The 19,992-nt window shown below is 41.3% G+C and overlaps 2 protein-coding genes across 3 annotated transcripts; one reads left to right on the top strand and one right to left on the bottom strand.

Annotated features, from left to right (window-relative positions):
* Nucleotides 1–336: 336 nt before the first annotated feature.
* LOC125302232 lies at nucleotides 337–3,368 on the bottom strand. Of its 2 annotated transcripts, none has more exons than XM_048255331.1 (3): nucleotides 3,031–3,368; nucleotides 1,537–1,878; nucleotides 337–1,005 (listed from the first exon to the last, which is right to left on the bottom strand). In XM_048255331.1, exons 1-3 carry the CDS (start codon nucleotides 3,166–3,168, stop codon nucleotides 841–843), a joined length of 645 nt encoding a protein of 214 aa, XP_048111288.1. In that variant the 5' UTR covers nucleotides 3,169–3,368; the 3' UTR covers nucleotides 337–840. The 2 variants fall into 2 exon arrangements, with proteins under 2 accessions (XP_048111288.1, XP_048111289.1); XM_048255332.1 differs by having other exon boundaries at nucleotides 1,546–1,878; nucleotides 3,031–3,366.
* Nucleotides 3,369–13,116: 9,748 nt separating this feature from the next.
* On the top strand, nucleotides 13,117–18,208 carry LOC125302312 (CCN family member 5-like). The gene is made up of 5 exons (XM_048255443.1): nucleotides 13,117–13,450; nucleotides 13,827–14,043; nucleotides 14,560–14,808; nucleotides 16,352–16,584; nucleotides 17,597–18,208. Exons 1-5 carry the CDS (start codon nucleotides 13,403–13,405, stop codon nucleotides 17,879–17,881), a joined length of 1,032 nt encoding a protein of 343 aa, XP_048111400.1. The 5' UTR covers nucleotides 13,117–13,402; the 3' UTR covers nucleotides 17,882–18,208.
* The last annotated feature ends 1,784 nt before the right edge of the window (nucleotides 18,209–19,992 follow it).

Here is a 19,992-nt window from a genome sequence, read left to right as displayed (position 1 = left end):
GAAACCTTAAACTGAACATTGATAGGTAGGCTAAGGAGGAGCAGTTTTACCTGAACCTGTCAGTGATTAAAAGGGATTAAGCCATGAAAGGTAACATGTCAGCAAAAGAATAGCTGTTGTTTTTGTAATAACCACTCTAATTGAAGAGAATTCTACTGTCCAGGGTGGCACATTTCTGCAAATCAATGAAAGATGCTCAACTCTCGACGCAGTGAGGTTTGGTGAGTTCCTGGGATGACTGAAGTTTCTCTAAGTGGAAAGGTGGTCAAACTCAAATACCTATAGGTTTTTCAGATACTACAAAGACAGACAATGAGCTTACATACACATTTGATATATGAAACAAAATATTTTGATTTAATAGGCAGTGAGTAGCTCTTTGGCTCCAAAGAATTATGAATAAAGAGACATTTTCATTTATATAAGTGTATGATTAAAACAATGTGAATTCACATGAAATGAATACATTGTTGTCTTGTAGAGGAAGATGACCATCTGTGTTAGATATTTATTTCTATGTTAATCTTTGCCTTCATTATATTTTTTTGTTTACTAGTTGCTATTGTGACATTTCAAATAATGTACAGTAAGTCATGGAGTAGTCCAATACTCAATACAAACGCTGAATTGAGATCGAATAGAGTAGATCACATAGTGTCTTTTGGACATTTTTCTGATGAGTTAAACTAGTTAAACTAAGCTATGCCTGAAATCCTTGGTATTTCCCTCTACCACTGAACATTTCAGATGTAGGTTTTGGTCTATTTGAACTAATCCCATGAGAATACAATGTCCAACAATTCTCTAGAGTGACTTATAATCACATAAGAAAAAGTCCCACTATTTAGTCTGTTGGTGGTGTATGTGCAAGCAGACTGGTTCTGTGTGCTCTGCCCTCCTCCTTTGTAGCGATGGGGGACAGCTCCTGGCATTTCGTCCTCGTGGATGTTGGCTCTCATGCTTCCGGTTTCTTCCGTCTGAGCTGCCAACACCTCCTCTCAAAACCTAAAGAAGAGGAGATACAATTGGGGATGTTTCACTTTGCCATAACTCGAATGGTACAGCAGGTGATGCAAGCAGAACAATGAAGTATCAATGAAAGTATCAACAGCATTTATGATGAGGTTTGTAATTCAGAAATTGTATTTTTGCCAGCATTTTGCTTCTTCTGTCAGCATTTTTTATGATTGATGGTGCAATTGAAATTATATTACTGGATGCTCAAACCAAACACTCTTACTCTAAATTTGCAGTCACTTGAGTACTATTATACACTGAGATAATACTGGGTGGATTCTAGTGTGATAATTAGTCAAATAAGACTAAACAGTGCCACCAAGTGCTCATTAAAAAAAAAAGAAAACTATTTACACATGAAGCATTTAATTTCTGTGGATGCCTCTGGCTTTCTGTGCAGTGGTAAATGGGAAGAATGTGGGTGCATGATTTTTCAGGATCTGGCTGTGTCCCTCAGATTTCAAATTTTCTTCCACAAGCTTCATAATTCTAGAGTGGGTAATATAATGAAAGACTTGCATTGTTTACCGCTGGTTTGGCTCGGTCTTCTGAGTACATGTGGAGAGATCTGGTCAAGTGGCATAAGTGGGTCATCATCTCACACTGCCCACAGGTGGTGGTGCGTCTTGGCTCGCTGTTTCCTCCACTGGCCCCTTGCCTCTGTGTGGACAACGCTGGCGGGGCCGAGCGGATACATCTGGCTGGCCGGACGGACGAGGCGCTGCCCGATGAGACTCTACTGGCCAGCGCGTGGATGTTCCGTGGGCGCAGCCGCTTGCTCATGACAAACGCAAACTGTTTCTGCTCCTCCTCCAGCCGGCGCTTCTGGGTGATGCGTTCATGTTCCAGCTGCCTCAGGGTCTAGGGTGCAACCGCCAGCACAGAAAACAGATCATGTCAATAAAGACCATGGAAGAAGTCAAGAGGACTGTAGAGATGGCGAGGAGGGGAGCTAGACAAACACAAGACAGAGCCGGAGACTAAGAAAAACGTACAGAGAGAAAGAAAAACATGAAAAGGATGACGGAGTGGAGGAATGTCTTGGAAATGAGGGTAGGTCTTCAGAGGGCATGAGGAGATGGACAGCACAAAAGAAAAACAGGAAGAGAGATGACATGACAGGACACAAAAAAGAAAATGGGGGACAAGGGGCAAGACTAGTGGTGTAAAAAAGAGATTACCCTGCCCTGCTGAGTGTTAAATGACCCCAGTCTGACCTTTACTGAGAGCAGCCACACACTGGGGGGTCTCAAGAATTGGGCCAGGATATGAGTGTATGTTTTAATGTCACACAACTTGAGATGAGGCAACCAGCAGGAATAGCAGTCCTATAACTGAACTTCAAGGAAAGTGACAGTTTTGGTCACAACTGCATTCAGACTGCTCTTTCTTTGCTGCACTGAAGAAAGCAAGAGCCTGGAAGGACCATTCACCCACCACCCTTTGTTAGAATACAATGGCGTGTTGCCTCTGCCTGCTTCTGACCGGCTGAATTCTTTCAACTGGGTTGCCAAACAGAAGTGACTCTCCCAATACTAATTTTGGGCTATAGGGATTGGAATATTCTTATTAAAGCAAGCTGTACAAAGCAAAAAACACGTTCCAAACGGTATAGTTACAATACCATAATACAGCCTCACTGCCTTAACGGTAAAATCTCTGAGTGAAAAACTTCTATAGCTGTCTATCTTTCAGACTACATCTTCCCGCACAAAGACAAATGAACAAAAACGGTCAAGGTGCGAGGTCCTCACAATTCACATTCAGAATCCTTGTTTGTAGCCTAATGAATTACAAACTAGCTAATTATTATTTGAGGAACAGTTCGAGCTAAATCACACTACAGTCACACATGTAGACCTATGTACTGTACACACACACACACACAAAAACAAACAAATAAGCAAGTTTTACCGTGTCTAAATCACAAGAACATAAATACGTTGGTTTATGTGTGAGTGGGTTTTAATCTCTTAACGTCATTGGGGGAAAAACAGTGAAAATGTCACCTACCTTCATGAGTCGTCTCTGCTCTTTCACAAATTTATTGTTGACTGTCTGAGAGGCAGTCATCAAATCAGGGGCACACAGTGAGTAAATAGGATCATTTCGGTACAGAAGAGACAAGCAAAAGGCCGGATTTGCATCCATTTCTGCGAGTATGCTCAGTAAATAAACTAAAAGGAGACATGAGACATCGCGCCACCGCAATGAGTGACAACAGCATCGCAAGCTGAACGTGTGAAGTCATACTCCGCCCTCCCCCTTAGCAAACCCAGTTGATCAGTAAATACAGTTTTTAGGAATCAAATCGAGCAATTAAGCCTATTATTGTTATTATTTAATATTCAATTATACCAAAGTGGTTAGAATAAAATATGAGCTTCGAATAATGAAAATATGAATTGAGAAGAACCCACGAAAAGTTTTAACAAAAAGACACCACCTAGCGGGTATTTCAGAAACTTACACGACAGCTATTTCTTCCATGGTAGGATAATATTTCCATAACAGCCTGCTGCAGCCACAAAACAGGACAATAACAGACTACTGCAGCAAATAGTATGGAAAGAAGAGAGCATAATTTGCATAGTAAGCCAATAAAGCACAGTTCTGATTCTGTTGAGGACCTAGGCCTGGGTAGCTACTCCTGGGCCAGAATGATGACATTTTAAAATTTAAATCCAAAGATCTGAAAAGTTGAAACCCAGTGTTTGAAAGTTTGAAATGTAGCCTGATAAAAAAACGTTTTTGTTTAACTAAAAGTGAATACTAAAACACAGCCTCACACAAAGTTTTGATAAGCTGAAAATAAACTCAGCACACTGTTTTCAGTGTGTCATCAACACATTTTCAGTTTGAAAAGTTTTCAAAACCTAAACCAAACCTAATTCACCAATAAAACAGTGACAGATTAAAACTAGTTTCAAAGTAGCATTATGGGCCCATAAACTTCCAGCTGTGAGTGGGTGTTGTATTAGTTTTAGGTGCAAACATAGAAAAACATAGCAAACAAGAAAAATGAATGCACCAGGGGCGGAGTCAGAGGGGTGGCTCCGGGTGGCACAGGCCACCCTTGAGATTCGATTGGCCACCCCAGGTGCCACCCCCAAATCTTAGTCTACAATTGGCCATTAACATGGTCTAAGGCAGGACCTTTCTTGATGCACTTGCAGCAGTTTGAAGTATCAGACGTCAGAAATGTAAGTGGCAAACACGCTTGCCTTTATTGGCCTACAGGCTACTGCTTTTGTGCTAACACGCGAAAGATATCTATTTACCTATTGCATCTGCCAGTGCCTATTTATCTAATCACACACTTAAGTCGCCGACATTTGATAGGTCATTAAGTGTTAACTGTAGGCTAGGCCTATACTTTTGTAAAAGTGTTTAATGGTAATAATGTCCATGTAATGTTAAGAAAACGTTTCATTTATGGTTCATCAAGCTTAGGCCTACTCACTAAACACTCGTCGCATCTAGGCTACAGGTAGCGATATTCTGATGACATGTATGACCATTCAACCAGTCAAGCATTTGTTGTAAAATATTGAAATTATTGGAAGTTTACATAGCTTAGGCTAAACTGTATGCTTATTTCGTCCCCAATACCTGTTTTATTCGTCCCGATCAGGAGGGATAAATGAAACATTGTGCACGTTCCACTTTTGCTTATAATGATTCAATAATTCCTGAACGCAGGGCTGGACTGGCCATCTGGCATACTTTTTCCTCTTTTTTTTATTGGCCGAGCCGGTCTTTATAAAGTTCATTTTTCATAGTAGCGCGTGACAACAAAATCATATGCCTGCGTTCTGTTCCCAGAGCTTTCTCTGTCTATGATCTGCAGCGTTTCTCAAATTATGAGCCTCCTCCACAAGTAGATTGCTGGTCTACGGAGCCATGAATTTAAATTACGCCCCACTTCTGTCTGTTAATTTGCGGCACAATTGAATGATATTATAGAACCGCAGACCGAAAGGTTTCCCTGATCAGAAAATACTCCTTAAATCGCAACTTTTTGTAGGCCTAACAGAGGTACTGTAGCCTAAATATCGTGCCTATGGCGATGTCCGCTTAAAAAAAAACAAAAAAACATTTATTTCACTTGTCTCGCTGAATTGAACGCAGAATGTGGGCTGTTGCACAAATAGATGAATGAGGGAGGGAGATTTGCTAACATTTTCTCCATTATTATCGTAAAATATGTCTCCATGCAGGGCAGGGCTGGTTCTAACCTAGGCTAGGCTACTATATTTGGGTGGGGTGGTAGAAATTTTGGGTGGGCAACATAGCAAAGCTGTCAAAATGGATCAAAACTAACACAAAACAATAAGTAATACCTAGCTTGAGTTACTGCAGCCAACAGCCAGGGATAGGCATGTCTGATGCAAATTTGTATTTTATTTAGTTGGAAAAAAATGGCATCGTATTTTGTATCAAAATACTTTATAGGTATGTAGTTTAAAAATACTGCCAAATACTTTTGGTAAAACCAATAACCTACTTTTGGTCATGTGATTATAAAAGTGAAAAACAATGAATGCAGCACTGGTGCTGACTTGTAATTTGCCCACAGTTGTTGTGATCAGAATATTGAGATTCAGGCAGATAAGTAACATGTAGGTTGCTCACACACTCATCCCAACCTCAAGTTTCTTGAGAACTTTAGTCATCCAATTCGAACACATGGAACCAGTTATGTGGTTGCCCTGCAACAAGTTGCCCCGCAACAAGTTGCCCCATGTGCAACGTTAACAATGTTTGCTCACATACACAATACACTCCTTCATACCAACTTCAAGTTTCTTGAGAACTTTACTGATCATTAATCATCCAAACGGAAGATATGGAACCGGTTATGTGGTTGCCCTGCAACAAGTTACTTGTAATGTAATTGATTAATTATTAATGTAATTAATAATTTGCCCACACTTGTTGTGATCATAATATTGAGATTTAGGAAGATGAAATTGCTCACATACACAATACACTCCTTCATACCACCCTCAAGTTTCTTGAGAACTTTAAAGAAAATAAACAAATAGACAAAAAAGCAGGTCAAATTATTTTAACAGCTACAAAAATAGATGCAAATAGATATGAGTTATTGTTGGGGAATGTGTTGAATGAGTATATTTGTATATCTTCATTTAATAGAATAGAATAAAATGGATTATATTTTAATGTCCCCATGATGGAATTTGTTTTAGCACAGCATAGCCCAGGGACAGACAACTTAGATAATTGACTTTAATATGTTTGTATTATTTTATTCAAATACAAAGACATTTTATGTGAGAGTAAGGTATGTGTTTTTTTATGAGTATGGTGTTTGTGTCTGGTTTCCCTAATGTATTTGTGCTAATGTAAGTGCATTGAAAACACTTACTCACTTCCTCACATTGAAAACACTTACTCACTTCCTGTTGGATGTGACGATTTACACCGATGATTTCTTGAGCCTGTTTCTGTTTATCTGGTTGTTTTGCCTCATGCCACCCTTGAATTAATCAGTGCCTCACCAGTGCCACCCTTGTTAAAAATGTCTAGAATCGCCACTGGAATGCACCTAGATAGCAGTGGCAAATTTGAACGTCTGAAAATGTGTTGCAGACACACTGTAAAAATGAGTGCTGCAGATTTGATTTTTTTTCAGCCAGTCAAAACATTGTACAACCCTGCTGAAAAAAACAGCTTCCAGATTATGCCGGTAGCTGGTTTTAGCTGGTCTTTGCTGGTTTTCTTCCAGCTCTTGCTGGTCTTTGCTGGTGTAGCTGGTTGGGCCCCCAGGTGGACATCCTTTTGAAACATTTCAAGCTTTTAAATAGTTTCAACTTTTCTTACCTTTGAAGTTAAGTTTCGAAACATGTCCACATTCTGGCCCCATATCCTTGCTGTGTGGCTGAAGTATGGTGTTGAAACTCACTCATGTACATCTGCAAAAGTTTCAAAATAAAAATTTTTTCCCACAATTGTTTTCAGATCAACACAATGTTTCAAAACCTAAAAACAAACCTTATACACCAGGAAAACAGACAAACATAAAAGCAGCAGAGGAACAAGTGAAAATAGCTGCAGAATGTGTGAAATACATGGATGCCACAACAAAGGTTAAAGCATTAACCTGTGGTCCGCGACCCATGACATTTCAGAACACAACAATGCACTCACATGTGGTGCATGCATCAAATGCACGTATCTGATGTGTGTGCCATTAATTTTTGCACGTTTTATACATTGAAAACACTTACTCACTTCCTGTTGGATGTGACGATTTACACCGATGATATTCAGGTGGTGCTACACCACAGAAATGTGGGGTACACTTATGTTCTTCCAAGTAAGCAATTTATGACATACATTTTGTGATATGCAATGCAACAATTGACAAGTTATCCTAAAAAACCCTTTCAGCCTATCCACTACAGGGGTGGGGGGGAGTGGGGGGTCCATATCCTTATCCCTCGTGTGTGGGTGAAACTATTTGCTGACAAGAGTCAATGGCATAAGAGGGCGCTATGGAGTCCCTAGGCCACACTTAGGGGCCAAATCTCTGAGAGTAGAAACTGTGAGGGATGATATTGTTGCCAGAGCCCAGAGTAGAAACTGTGAGGGATGATATTGTTGCCAAATTTCATCATTTGTCCATTTGAACCATTGATTTCATCTTACTTGGCAGGGGGTGGGGTTAGGCATTCTATCTGCTGCCAGATGGTGGTGCTATGCCAGACATGCATTTTGGACATGTGAATATCATCATTACCATAATATTAAGTTTCAGCCAAATCAGCCAATGCTTCTTGCCTTATTCAGCAAAATATTTAAATTCATTGTGTCACCATTTCGACACATTTCTACATATCAATCCCTTATCATGTGGTGGGAAACTGGGGGAAGATTTTGTTACCAGAGTTGCCCAGTTGGGGGCTCTTCGTCACTTTTGTGGTCACATTGTAGTTCATTTGTAGTCCATGTGGACTTGTCCCTAGGCAACTGAACTTGGGAATTTGCCGTTTTTGTCACTTGAAAGCTGCATATCCTTCTTTCATAAGCGTCTTACACCATATCTTTAAGCAAATAGTTGTTTATTTAAGATTAGGGAGTATGCTTTAACCTTTGTTGTGGCATCCATGTTTTTCACACATTCTGACGACAAAGCGCATGAACACTCACAGTGGGGGAAACATGTTATGAAGGGGACGGTCTATGTGGTATGAACAAACACGTCATTCGCCTCTCATCTCTGAAAGACTTAAACTCCTGCACCATCAGCAATTGACGTCTCATAAAAGTGATGCACGAGTGAGCATGCACATCTCATTTCATATCTGCCTCTTCTTCATTCCTCCATCGTCCCATCATTCCTTCACAAAAATAATTAGAAGGAGGGGGTCCAGGGAGGTTAGGACAGGAGGGAGGTTAGGACAGGAGGAAGGTTAGGACAGGAGGAAGGTTAGAACAGGAGGAAGGGAGGGAGGTTAGAACAGGAGGGAGGGAGGTTAGAACAGGAGGGAGGGAGGGAGGTTAGAACAGGAGGGAGGAGGTTAGAACAGAAGGAAGGGAGGGAGGTTAGAACAGGAGGAAGGAAGTAAGGAAGGAAGTAAGGGAGGGTGGAAGTGTAGCAGGGTGGAGGTAGATATTCATATGTAAATAGTCGACTACTCCACCTGCGAGGGTTAGGCCCTCCCAGGAACTAATTTAGAAACCTTTTGGTCAGTTTAGACCCCATTGGGCACACAGGTTCGTAACACTTGAGACATGGTTCTACAAAGATAATAAATTATAATTTATTGACGCATAACATAAACACTACATGGACTGCACTTCAACAAACAAACATCCAACCACAGCTGCACTCAGATATTGCACAAGGCCCTATAGGCCTAGAGTTACCATAAACTAGACAAGGAGCAGGGCTGTGGGCTTACCACGGCAGCAAGAGGCTGACAAAGGGGAATAATCTGGGCACAGCACACCAAGAGAGAAAATCACTTTGGTGTGGCATGGGAGCAGCAAGTTTGAAGATGGTCAACCACAAGTTCTGGGTCCGCGGAAGTAGAGTTGTCCCCTGCATGTGGAGGAGGGGCACGGCCACAGTTCTACACTGGCAAACGAGCAGGGAATTAGGGACGCTAGCAGACAATGGGGCACAAACAAAACATTAACAAACACTCGGGGTGAGGTAGCCTACCTGAATTGGATACGAGGCTACCTTAAGTAGAGGCTCGAATCAGAGCAAATTACCCACTGCTGAACCACGAGACCAACATACTCAGAATTGTTCCTCAAACACCCAACAGGACAGCCAGCCCAACAGCCTGCTGCTCCCAAACCACTACCACAAAGTAGGATCTCCACAACAGGTGGAGAATTGGGAGACATGCAGTCAGCTGCCTAGATATAAGGGGGCAGGTGCCACCTGGTAATTAGCAAGATGGTCTTCAGCTAATCAACAATTAAGACGAAACAAGGAGCGGAGACCTATCCTGAAGGAAGGACAAAAAGGCTAGAGATCTGCACCCTGGCAGGCCTGCCAATCCTTCTTCTTCCGTGAGTTTTTTTTTTTTTTTTTTGGAGAGGGTCAGTTTGTAAACAGAGTGCATTACCGCCATATGCTGGACTGAGGTGTGATGGGACGTGTACCCAGTCGTTCTGGCTTACACAGGCTGGCCGGATGAATAAGGCTAATTCACACAATGATGAGCATTTTACACCATTTTAGGCCACTCCATGGTATGTCTGGCAAAATGTATCTCTTGCTAATAGTTATCTCAAATAGAATGTTACGTGCTTCTGTTTATGAGCAAATAAATATTACATATCACTGTATGTCATACACCACCTCAATCAAAAAAGCAATGTTTAACAAGGCACTGCCCTCAGTCATGATGACTTTTTCTTAAGTGTAATGTTTCAGCAATTCTTCTTAAGCAATTGAGTTGTAATCTATTGCTTCCATCCTGTTACGTGCACTGCCATCAGGAAGGAAGCAGAAATGACTGAAAATGTACTTTTTGCTTGCGTAAGCTTGACCACAGTCACGACACACCTCAGTAGCGTGGTCCTGCAACAATACAAATAACATCTTTAGCATCAGAGATATAACATCTTTTTGTGAGTCAGGAAAGACAAGAGTTATAACCAGGCAGGCTTCAGTAGGCCTAATTTATTATCTCAATAATTCAGAGAAGGCTGACGTTCTGATGTGAAATACTTCAGATGTGGAGCCCTTTATACAATATCATGACAAAATTAGAGTTTCATATAACAAGCTCTATTCAGGAACAGTATAAAAGTATACTGATGGTCAGTGGTGTAGTCTTGTTAGCTGTAGTGGGCATACTGTGATGTAGTCTAGTTTGCTGTAGTGGGTATACTGTGATCAACCCCAAATGTTAATACATATCCTTGTCTGTTTTAAGTGGGTATATAGAGATGGTGATGCTTTTGAAGTGGGTATAGTGCATAGTCCTGCGTATCACGTACTACTCCACTGCTGATGGTAGCATAACACTAGGAGTGTGACTGCAGTGGGAAAGGGCCTATTTCAACTGCTTGCTGGGGGGCATCAACATAGCAACTGTGAGGATATTCACAGCATGTACTAAATTCAAACATTTTTACCACTGTGTCTAATTTATTTAACCCTGTGGTCCATATCTCATATGTCTAGCCAAACATGTTCACCACTGTGTCTAATTTAACCTTGTGGTCCATATCTCATATGTCTAACCAAACATGTTCACCACTGTGTCTAATTTAACCCAGTGGTCCATATCTCATATGTCTAACCAAACAACCTGTGATCTGCTGGTCAGAATGTTTGGGAGCAGCATCTAGTGTGAGGTATCTGTATCCAGTTACACAGCAAGGTACTGCTATGCATTTGTTAATCTGAGTATGCCAGTTTTGAACAAGATGCTAATGTCAATACACACTGTCCACAAATGGGCCTAACCATTACCCTGCAAGTCATGGCTGAATGTAATGTTCGCCATGATATAGCCATAAATATGGCATTAAACTACTACTACTACTGTAGTGCTGAAAAGTTGGCATGCTCAGTTCATGGTCATGCTTTATCTCTTATCTACCTCTGATGCAACTGCCAGTCTTTATAATGTTGTAGGAATGTTGTTTATTCCAGAAATAAAACCTGTTCCTAGCTAATGGAGCAGAGTCAACGATGCTAGTATGTTTGAGGTTATGGTTTCCTGCAGAACACTGAGGCCGTGATTGCAATGCAGACTCTGCATGCACCACACCACGCCTCAGCACTTTCAATAACAAGGTCAACGATTGTTATGGTTCATCACATTTCTCAGACAGAGTTGTATTTTCTGACTTTGAATAAATAAATGGTACAGTTGTGCTGATAGACTCACAATGCTTGCAGCATTGATATGGTCTATCATCATGCACCTTAACATGATAAATATTCCTGACATTACTGTCCTTTGGGGATTAAAATCTACATGATAACAAAATGCTGCAAGGTGAAGATATGCTTCCCACTTCATATAGTATTTTGGTAGGTGTTATGTAGCGAAGGTCCACATATTTTCAAAATTAGAACCAGATACCATACCAATAGTATCCATCCAAACCATGCCGGAAATAGGCATTGTGCAAATATATTAAATTATGTCTGTTTATTGTAGATTTAATTGGAATAGTAATATATTAAATTATGTCTGCTTTATTGTAGATTTAATTGGAATAGTGATCGTTCTCTTTGTCATGGGAAAGTTATGTGATAAGCTTTCTCCTCTCGGTGTGTCTATAAATAAATATAAAAAATATAACATATTTCATTGTTCATCTTTAGATTAGGACATGTCAACATGGCCTTGCAAGCCTGAAGAATGTTGTTAGTCATAGTGTGATAACAGTCTCAAGGCTATACTTTCAATACACAGTGTTTTTTTAACTGTGAAAATGTGTTAATGTTCTTCATGCTTCATCGACGTGAAAAAGCATAGGTGAAGCATACTGCATTTTCATATTTATTAATTTATTGTTATATATTCATATTAATTAATATTCACAATGAATTATACTATCAAACAACTGTCCAGTTTAAATTAGATATGCACATGGTTTTGTGTGTTGTACACTGTATTTAAAAGCAGTATAAATAATTTATAATATAACCCTGCCTCACCCAAATAGTTTACTGTTACTTTCCACCAGGAGTATTTATTTTTCTGCCACATTTTTACTTTCCCTCCTCTACATTTGATCAGAAATATACCAGGTTTGTTGCTTTCCTTTTAGTGCATTTAATGGAAGTTATTGCTTATTTTTTATTTCAAGTCATTGTGCCTTCCAGACAAAAGACCAAACCACCTCTAAATAGCCTACTAGTGTAATACTAGCACAAACCACTAAAAGATGAGATCTGATTAGTACATTTCTCTCTCTCACACACATACACACAAACATTATTGCATGTGTCTGTCTGTGTCTGGGAGTGTGATAAGATCTTGGTGTGTGTGTGTATGACCCTCCATATTTTGTGTGTGACAGTGCTACTCAGCAAAGTTACAAAAGGTCACCGTATTTTAAACACAAATTATCAACTGGTCTTATCAATGTATTTCTGCACAGAACCGCTGGCATGAAGTGGAAAAAATAGGCGTACCTTCTATTCTGTAGCTGGGTAGTGGTTGCAGCACGGTTCAAGCATGACTGAGGCACTGTGGCTGCTGTAATCTGTTTAACATGGGTGTCGAAATGGAAATCAACACACAAAAGAGCTGCTCTGCAGGCACAACACCAGCAGTAATGTGTTCAAGCCTTAAGTCATATGAGATGGACGTTATCTTACATTATGCAATTTTCTTTTCCAATCACTCAAAGTATCACACGGTTAGTGACACACCGGCATATATGATCACCCTTTTTCATTGCATCTACACTTTCATTTTCAAACTGCAGTAAATGAACTGAGGGAACTCTTCTCTCAAACCAGCTGCTGCATTAACTCTCCAAGGTTCCCTGAGCCCAGGCAAACACATGCACGCCTCACTGGCAAATACTCTTTTATTTTTATGTTGCTAAGGTACACAGAGCATATGTGTGCACATCTGCACACATTAAGCTGTCTGACGTGGGGCAGAAGTCCTTTGAGGTGAGGAATCCGCCACTTCCAGCTGGGCAGCAGAGAACGGATGGACCTTCACCCGACGCCAGTGTGGAACTTCAAAATACTTGTGATCTCAGTCCAGAATCTATTTACATTGACTATCTGTGACATCAGAACTCAGACTTTATAAATGGACCCGCACAGGTCCGACAGTTTGCTGACACCGGCAGGGAATGGCCCTGTACTGCGGCCGATTAGTCGAGAGAGAACCAGGCCAGCAGGAGAGGGAGAGCAATGCTGCATGCACTCACTTCTGCTCTGATTTTGAGCGTGCTTAAACAGGTGAGGCTTGCCTGTTTTCTTTACTGGAGCCAGTTTTATTGACCTTTCAATCTGTAAAATTTATATGGTCATTTCTATATCAGCAATAGTTTGTGAAGAAATGATTATGACTCTTTCCACATAAAGTAACATAGAAATTGTGATTATTACATGTTTTTTTACAGACCTTTTCCATATGTGTCCCTTTAGCTATTTCTTCAGGGACAGTGTACATGAGCCATAAGCTTCTGCCTTGAAAACATAGTTAGTCACCAGTTGCATGTAAATACACAAGGAAATGCTAGTTGGATACCGACCTTCCTCAGCAGCGGGTGCTAGATATGGACACCAGACTGTAATCATGATGAATGGCTTCCTGTCCATCATCTCCTGTCAGACACTGAGCCAGCAGTGTGGAGGCCCATGCCACTGCCCCTTGCCAGTCTCCAGCTGTCCGCCTGGTGTGGCCCTGCTGTGGGACAGGTGCCACTGCTGCCAGGTGTGTGCCAGGCAGGAGGGCCAACCGTGTTCTGAGCACTATGTGTGCGACACCCTCAAGGGCTTGCAGTGTGACTATAGTGCCAGCTACCCTGAAGGACCTGGGGAATGTATCAGTGAGTACCTGGTCTCGTGCGTTTTTAAACCCTTTGACAATGTCCAATGCAATGTATGCAAAGTGGTGCACCAGTTAAATCTAGTCTAGTCCAATCTATGTGAAAACCAGTTATTCTCTAGCTAGCCTATAGTTAAAAGGAAGATATAGACTATCTGGTCCAACCTACTTCCAGTGAATTATGCTAAGCTATGCTAATGTTGTCAGACTGGATTGTGGTAGGGTATGCGGGGTAATTATTAACTCTGGGGTTGGTGTGTTAGCCTGGAAACCAGACTCTCTGACTTCGCAGGGAAAAGAAATCGAGCGGAAGTACGTAGGCAGGCCGAGGCCAGGCTGTTGGTGTGTTCCTGTAAGGATTAAAATAGTTTCTTTAAGATGGTACTGATGAGTAATGTGAAGTCATGACAGCACACTGCTGGGAAATAATAGTGAAAGTCTGCTGTCAGGAAAAACAGCATACGTTATTTCTTGTACCAAATGTCAGGATTATCATTGTCGCACCCCATTGCCACAGGCCAGAACTTGCTGGACTGCGAGCTGAACGGTAGGCGTTACCATGAGGGGCAAAGCTTCCAGCCCTCCTGTGCTCAGCAATGCAAGTGCTCAGGTGGAGGGATCACCTGTGTGCCTCTGTGCCCCGATGACCTGCAGCTGCCCAGTGCCACCTGTCTGCACCCGCGGATGGTGAAGTTGCCCGGCAGCTGTTGCCCACAGTGGGTGTGTGATGTCCTGGACAACAGAATCGCTCCGGACACACCCACAGGTACACACACACGTCAGGACAAGAGCAAAGTACAGGCTGTGGAAAAACAGAGGCACTTACAGCTGGTATGGGAATGTAAGACAATGACAGGGCTGTAAACAAAAGATTGGCTTTTGAAGTCTACAGTCTTTGTCTTCTTCCTGGTTAAACATTCTCTCTTGTCTCACTTCACTGCCTTCACAAATACTACAGTTTGGGATTAAATATTAATCCTTGTGCTGACATTATTGGCCCTACAACAACAATCATAATTTATCCACAGGTCTGGATTTTGACTTGATGGACCGGTTTGCACAAAGTCACAAATCAGCAAACAAACTGGAATGAAATACTGCTCTACTCAGGATATTCAAATATATAGCTATGTTTTAAGTGTTAAATACTGACACCTGCATAAGTAGTGCATCACAACATATTCCCCTCACTGAGTTTAAACATTGATCATATTCCCCCCTGAGTCATTTTTAGTTATATTAAAACTATTAGTTATTCTAAAAGTTTAAACATTTTTACATAGTGAACCAAAATTATTCTCTGTCCATACAGCCATTACCACTGTTATTCCTTTCCTATAACCATGGCATGCAACCATTTCAACCATTAACCATTTCAATGCTTCACTTAAGGGAAGAGGAGAAATAGACTTCTCCGCATAGTCTGTCTGCCTCTTCACCACCTCCATGTCTTGGACTGTCTGTCCACTAGCCACTTTTTACCACTGTCTTCTGCCTCACTGTTTGCGTGCTATATTAGCACATATGAAGAGTTCAGATGCAAAACCCTCTAAATCCGTCTGACCACATTTCTTTTAAATGAGCATTTAAAATCCGGTTCCTATAGGTTTTTGCATAGAAATCGATATTTCAGACCAGGAAGAGAGTGTTATTTGATGTGTTTTGAAGTTAAATTATTTGATTAACGTATACTATGTGAGGAGAGCATTCACTCACCATCTTTATCTCATTTTTGACGTAGGTGGCATTTAGAGGCTTTTGCATCTGAACCCTTCATATGCACAACCCCTCCCTCCATGCCACAGCCATACCACACTCATACCTTTCTTAATATAGTTATATATATATATAGATATATAGACTTTATTCTTGCACTGTTGCACTGTTTGACTTACTCATTTGAACCATCACCATGACACTCATTCACACAGAGCACCTTACCTTACCTTATGCACAGAGGACCACAGTCCCTGCTTCAGTCATTGCAAGCGCACCTGATTGATTAATCACCCACTGACTAGTGGATACTGTTTTTTAGAATTGATTTAGATTAAGTGTTATTTAGTATAATTTGTATTTTTAGTATATTTAGTATATTCTTTTTCTTCTACAGTCCTTATTGCTTAGTTGTGTTTTTTATATTATATACTTTTAATCACTTTTTCTGCTGTTAGTGAATGTGTGTGTGTGTTGTCTGTATGCTACTGTGACCTTGAATTTCCCCTAGCGATCAATAAAGTATCTCTTTATCTATCTATCTATCTATCTATCTATGTAAAAATGTCTCCTATCTTGACCGACTCCCTTAGGTCTGCTGGTGGACAGAGGCAGGAGGTCCTGGCTTGAGACGTCAGGCCAGAGTCCAGGCCTCGGGTCCAACTGCGTGGACCAGGCATCGGAGTGGAGCCCCTGCTCCCACAGCTGTGGACCCGGCCTTTCCAGCCGCACCACCAACCGCAACCGGTGCTGTCGCCCGCAGACACAGACGCGGTTCTGCCAAATTCGTCCCTGCTATACAGCATCATTACCCCTCACACAGATGGTAAATGAATGTGTTTGTGTGTGTGTGTGTGTGTGTGTGTGTGTGTGTGTGTGTGTGTGTGTGTCAGTGTGTGTGTGTGTGTGTGTGTGCGTGTGTGTGCGTGTGAGTGAGTGTGTGTGTGTGTGCGTGTGAGTGCGTGCATGCATGAATGCATGACGTCTATGCCACACAAGTGTATATGCCTGTGTTCTCAGTTCCTTGTTTCTAAAAATTCCATTCCACAAACACTTTACACTCCATTTCTGGAGAGTGGTTGGTGTGAATTTGCATTTTGACATATTCAACAGACACCTAAAGGGGCGTTTGAAACTTCCCCTTTTTCTCTCTCTCACTTTTCTCTGTAAAAGGAAAGGAAGGTGTGTTTGAGTTGTATATAATCAAGCAGAAGTGATAGTCACTAGCAAAGGTTTGTTCTGGCAAGGTGCCCTGTGTGCGAGGGTGTGTCTGTCTGAATGTCTGTCAAAAAAGCTTTCAGGTTGAAAATGACTCAAGATTAGTCAGTATCACATAGTCTGTGTGATATACTACGAACACCAGTAAAATGTCAGACATATCCTGATAGTGCCAGTATCTGAGGAGTACAATATTGTATGTCTCCAGCACTAGCCAGCATGAGTTAAGCAGATGGATCCTATTTTTATAGGTCTCCTGATTTAAAATTGGTGAACCTTCATAACATTGCAGATTCAGTATTTAGACACCAACATTTCTGAAAATGCAGAAATGTCATCTGTGTATCAAAGTTTCAATTAAAGGCTTTCTTTGAGTGTTCCATGCACATACCAAACAGTTTATACGTTGGTACGTTTAAACGTCTGTATGTCAGCCCCGGCCGTGGCTCGACTGGCTGGGGCACCTGCACCGTACGCCGGCGACCAGCCCCGTCGTCCTTTGCGAATCCCACCTCGACTCTCTCTCCCACTCGCTTCCAGTCATTCTTCACTGTCCTGTCATTAAAAGGCATAGAAAGGCCTATATATATATATATATAAAAAATGTCTGTATGTCCCAGGCTCACGGCTCCTGTGAAAACGGCGTCCGTTCCCGACTGCCTGTCCGCCTGGAGCACCGGGGGTGCCGGAGCACTTCGCTCCTTCGGCCGTGCTACTGCGGACAGTGTCCGGACGGCCGGTGCTGTACCCCCCACCACACACGGACCGTCCACCTGCGCCTCCACTGCCCCCGTGGCGGTGCCATCCACCAGGCGGTCATGCTGATCGAGTCCTGCACCTGCCACATCAGCTGCCCAGCGTCTCCCCTGGCAACACCGTGGGGAACTCTGTGGGGAGCTTATTAATTTAATAATTAATAATAATAATAATCCTAATATTAAAAGAGGGTCTAGACAGACAATAGGAAAGGGATCAGATTCACTTAAAAATGGTGTCATTTATTATGGCCAGGAAATAACATGGGTTGCTTTAAAGAATATTGTCTCCCACTTTCATTGTCTTGCATTGTAAGCAACTGAAAGCCAAAAGTAAATGACAGTGTAGTGAGACTGGTGGGGTATGTTGTGTTTGGAACCACAACTTTCTATTCAAGATGGATTTCTTTTCTTGTATACCCTAATTAGACAGGTGAAAAACTACTCTTACAAAAAGGCTGATGCAAAACTGTATCAATAAAAGCTGTAAAGGTGTTGTTGGACAGGAAGTTACTGTGTGCTGTTTCTGAAACTAGATTTACAAGAACCCACTTCCTGCATATGCAGAATTTCCAACTCATGGAAATGGAACAAACATTAACAGACCACTGTCTGAGACAGTGAGGTTATTATTGTAGATTTGGGTTGAGAGGAAAATTCTAGATGTGCACTGTGTCAAGTCAGTGTCAAATTCCCCATATTCCTGTTTTGACACCAGTGACCTTGTGAAGGATTACCTGCAGCAAGATGATGCCACTGCTTATTGTCAATGTTATGGGCATGGTAAACTACAATTGATAAACACAGTATGTGCATTGGATATGCACAAATGAAAAAGCCAGTGTGACGTGATTGCAAATCTGGCTGATGAAAGGTGTCAACCTGCAACCTTAAGCGGAATCGACTGGATGCTCAATGTGTAGCATAGTCTTGGTCATTCTTTTTTGCAGTATTTTGGAGTAGAGGACATTCACAGTAGATGGGTCATGTCCACAGCTAAGTTTTTACAGAAGTCTGTGGTCTGAAATTGGTTAAAGCAACACCAAAGAGTTTTTTGTACCTTAAAGGAGAATTCTGGCGTGATATTGACCTAAAGTGTGTTGAAACATGATACCGAATGTGAACGTATGTCTCATAGCCCATCTCGGCTTGTCCCCTGCACTCCAAAAATCTGGCTTAGTTAGCGATGCTACCAACAGCTTTTTCAATGGTGGTGCTTCGGCATCAGGCTAGCCATGCAAATAAATCACTGTTTTACACCATTTACGAGGCTCAATGTATCTCCACACTTCATGGGTAGACTTCTGAGGGCCCTGACATTTAAAACGAGACATTGAAAACTTTGAAAAAGCACTGGTAGTTTACTTACAAGACGATTTATACAGACAGTATCTTCACGAAGTTTAGCGTTTGCAGCCATCTTGAATTTAGTCACGATAAGTCAAGCGACGAGTAAGAATGAACAGGTATGATAAGGGATCAGATTCCAAAAATGATTATGTGGAAATGCATGGATTCCAGTTGCTGCTACTGGAAGAAAATCGAATCCATGCATTTCCACTGAATTATTTTTGGTGAACGGCACTTTCTGCATTCACTTCGCGGCCCTCTATCAGCTATAACCACACTATGTAAGTTTGCCGGATCGGGTAGCGGATCTGTAGTTCGATGGAATGAGACATGAGAAACTACAAATTTGACTTGCATCTGATGTCGCAATACATCATACTTTTATAAAATCATGCAACATATTCTACCTTGTCTGTGGACATTGTTATTTGCAAAGCCGGTGCTGGATAAACAAATAGTGCGTGCGACAGAGGAAAAGTTCTTTGGTGTTGCTTTAAGTGTAGAAAGCCTGGCCTATTTTTGTGTTGTACAAATCAGCAGGAAGTTGCGTCTAGTCTTTGCTTCTTCTTTGATGAAAGGATCTTAGGTCTTATCTTCTATCTAAGGTATCTAGGTTTGTGATTTCAGTATTTCACACGTAAGCTACTCAACCGTGTCCATGGATGCAACCTCATTGACGCAAATACAGTGTTTGTTTCCCTCTTTCTTTGTTGACGTCATTTCCATGGGTTCCAAGAGGTTTGTAGTGATGTGATTTGAAGTGGTTTTATTGCTTTAAGTTGTTGTACTTCTTTCTGATTTAAGCTGTTAAGGGACATTTTTGTGTCCGATCATATAATAATAATAATATAATAATAATAATAATAATAAAAATAATAATAATAATAAGCTTTATTTGTATAGCACCTTTC

Source organism: Alosa alosa, chromosome 10, assembly GCF_017589495.1.
Source record: "Alosa alosa isolate M-15738 ecotype Scorff River chromosome 10, AALO_Geno_1.1, whole genome shotgun sequence".
Classification (NCBI taxonomy): Eukaryota; Metazoa; Chordata; class Actinopteri; order Clupeiformes; family Clupeidae; genus Alosa; species Alosa alosa.
Note: the sequence above shows the minus strand (reverse complement) of the source record. Positions and strands in the feature narration are given on the sequence as shown.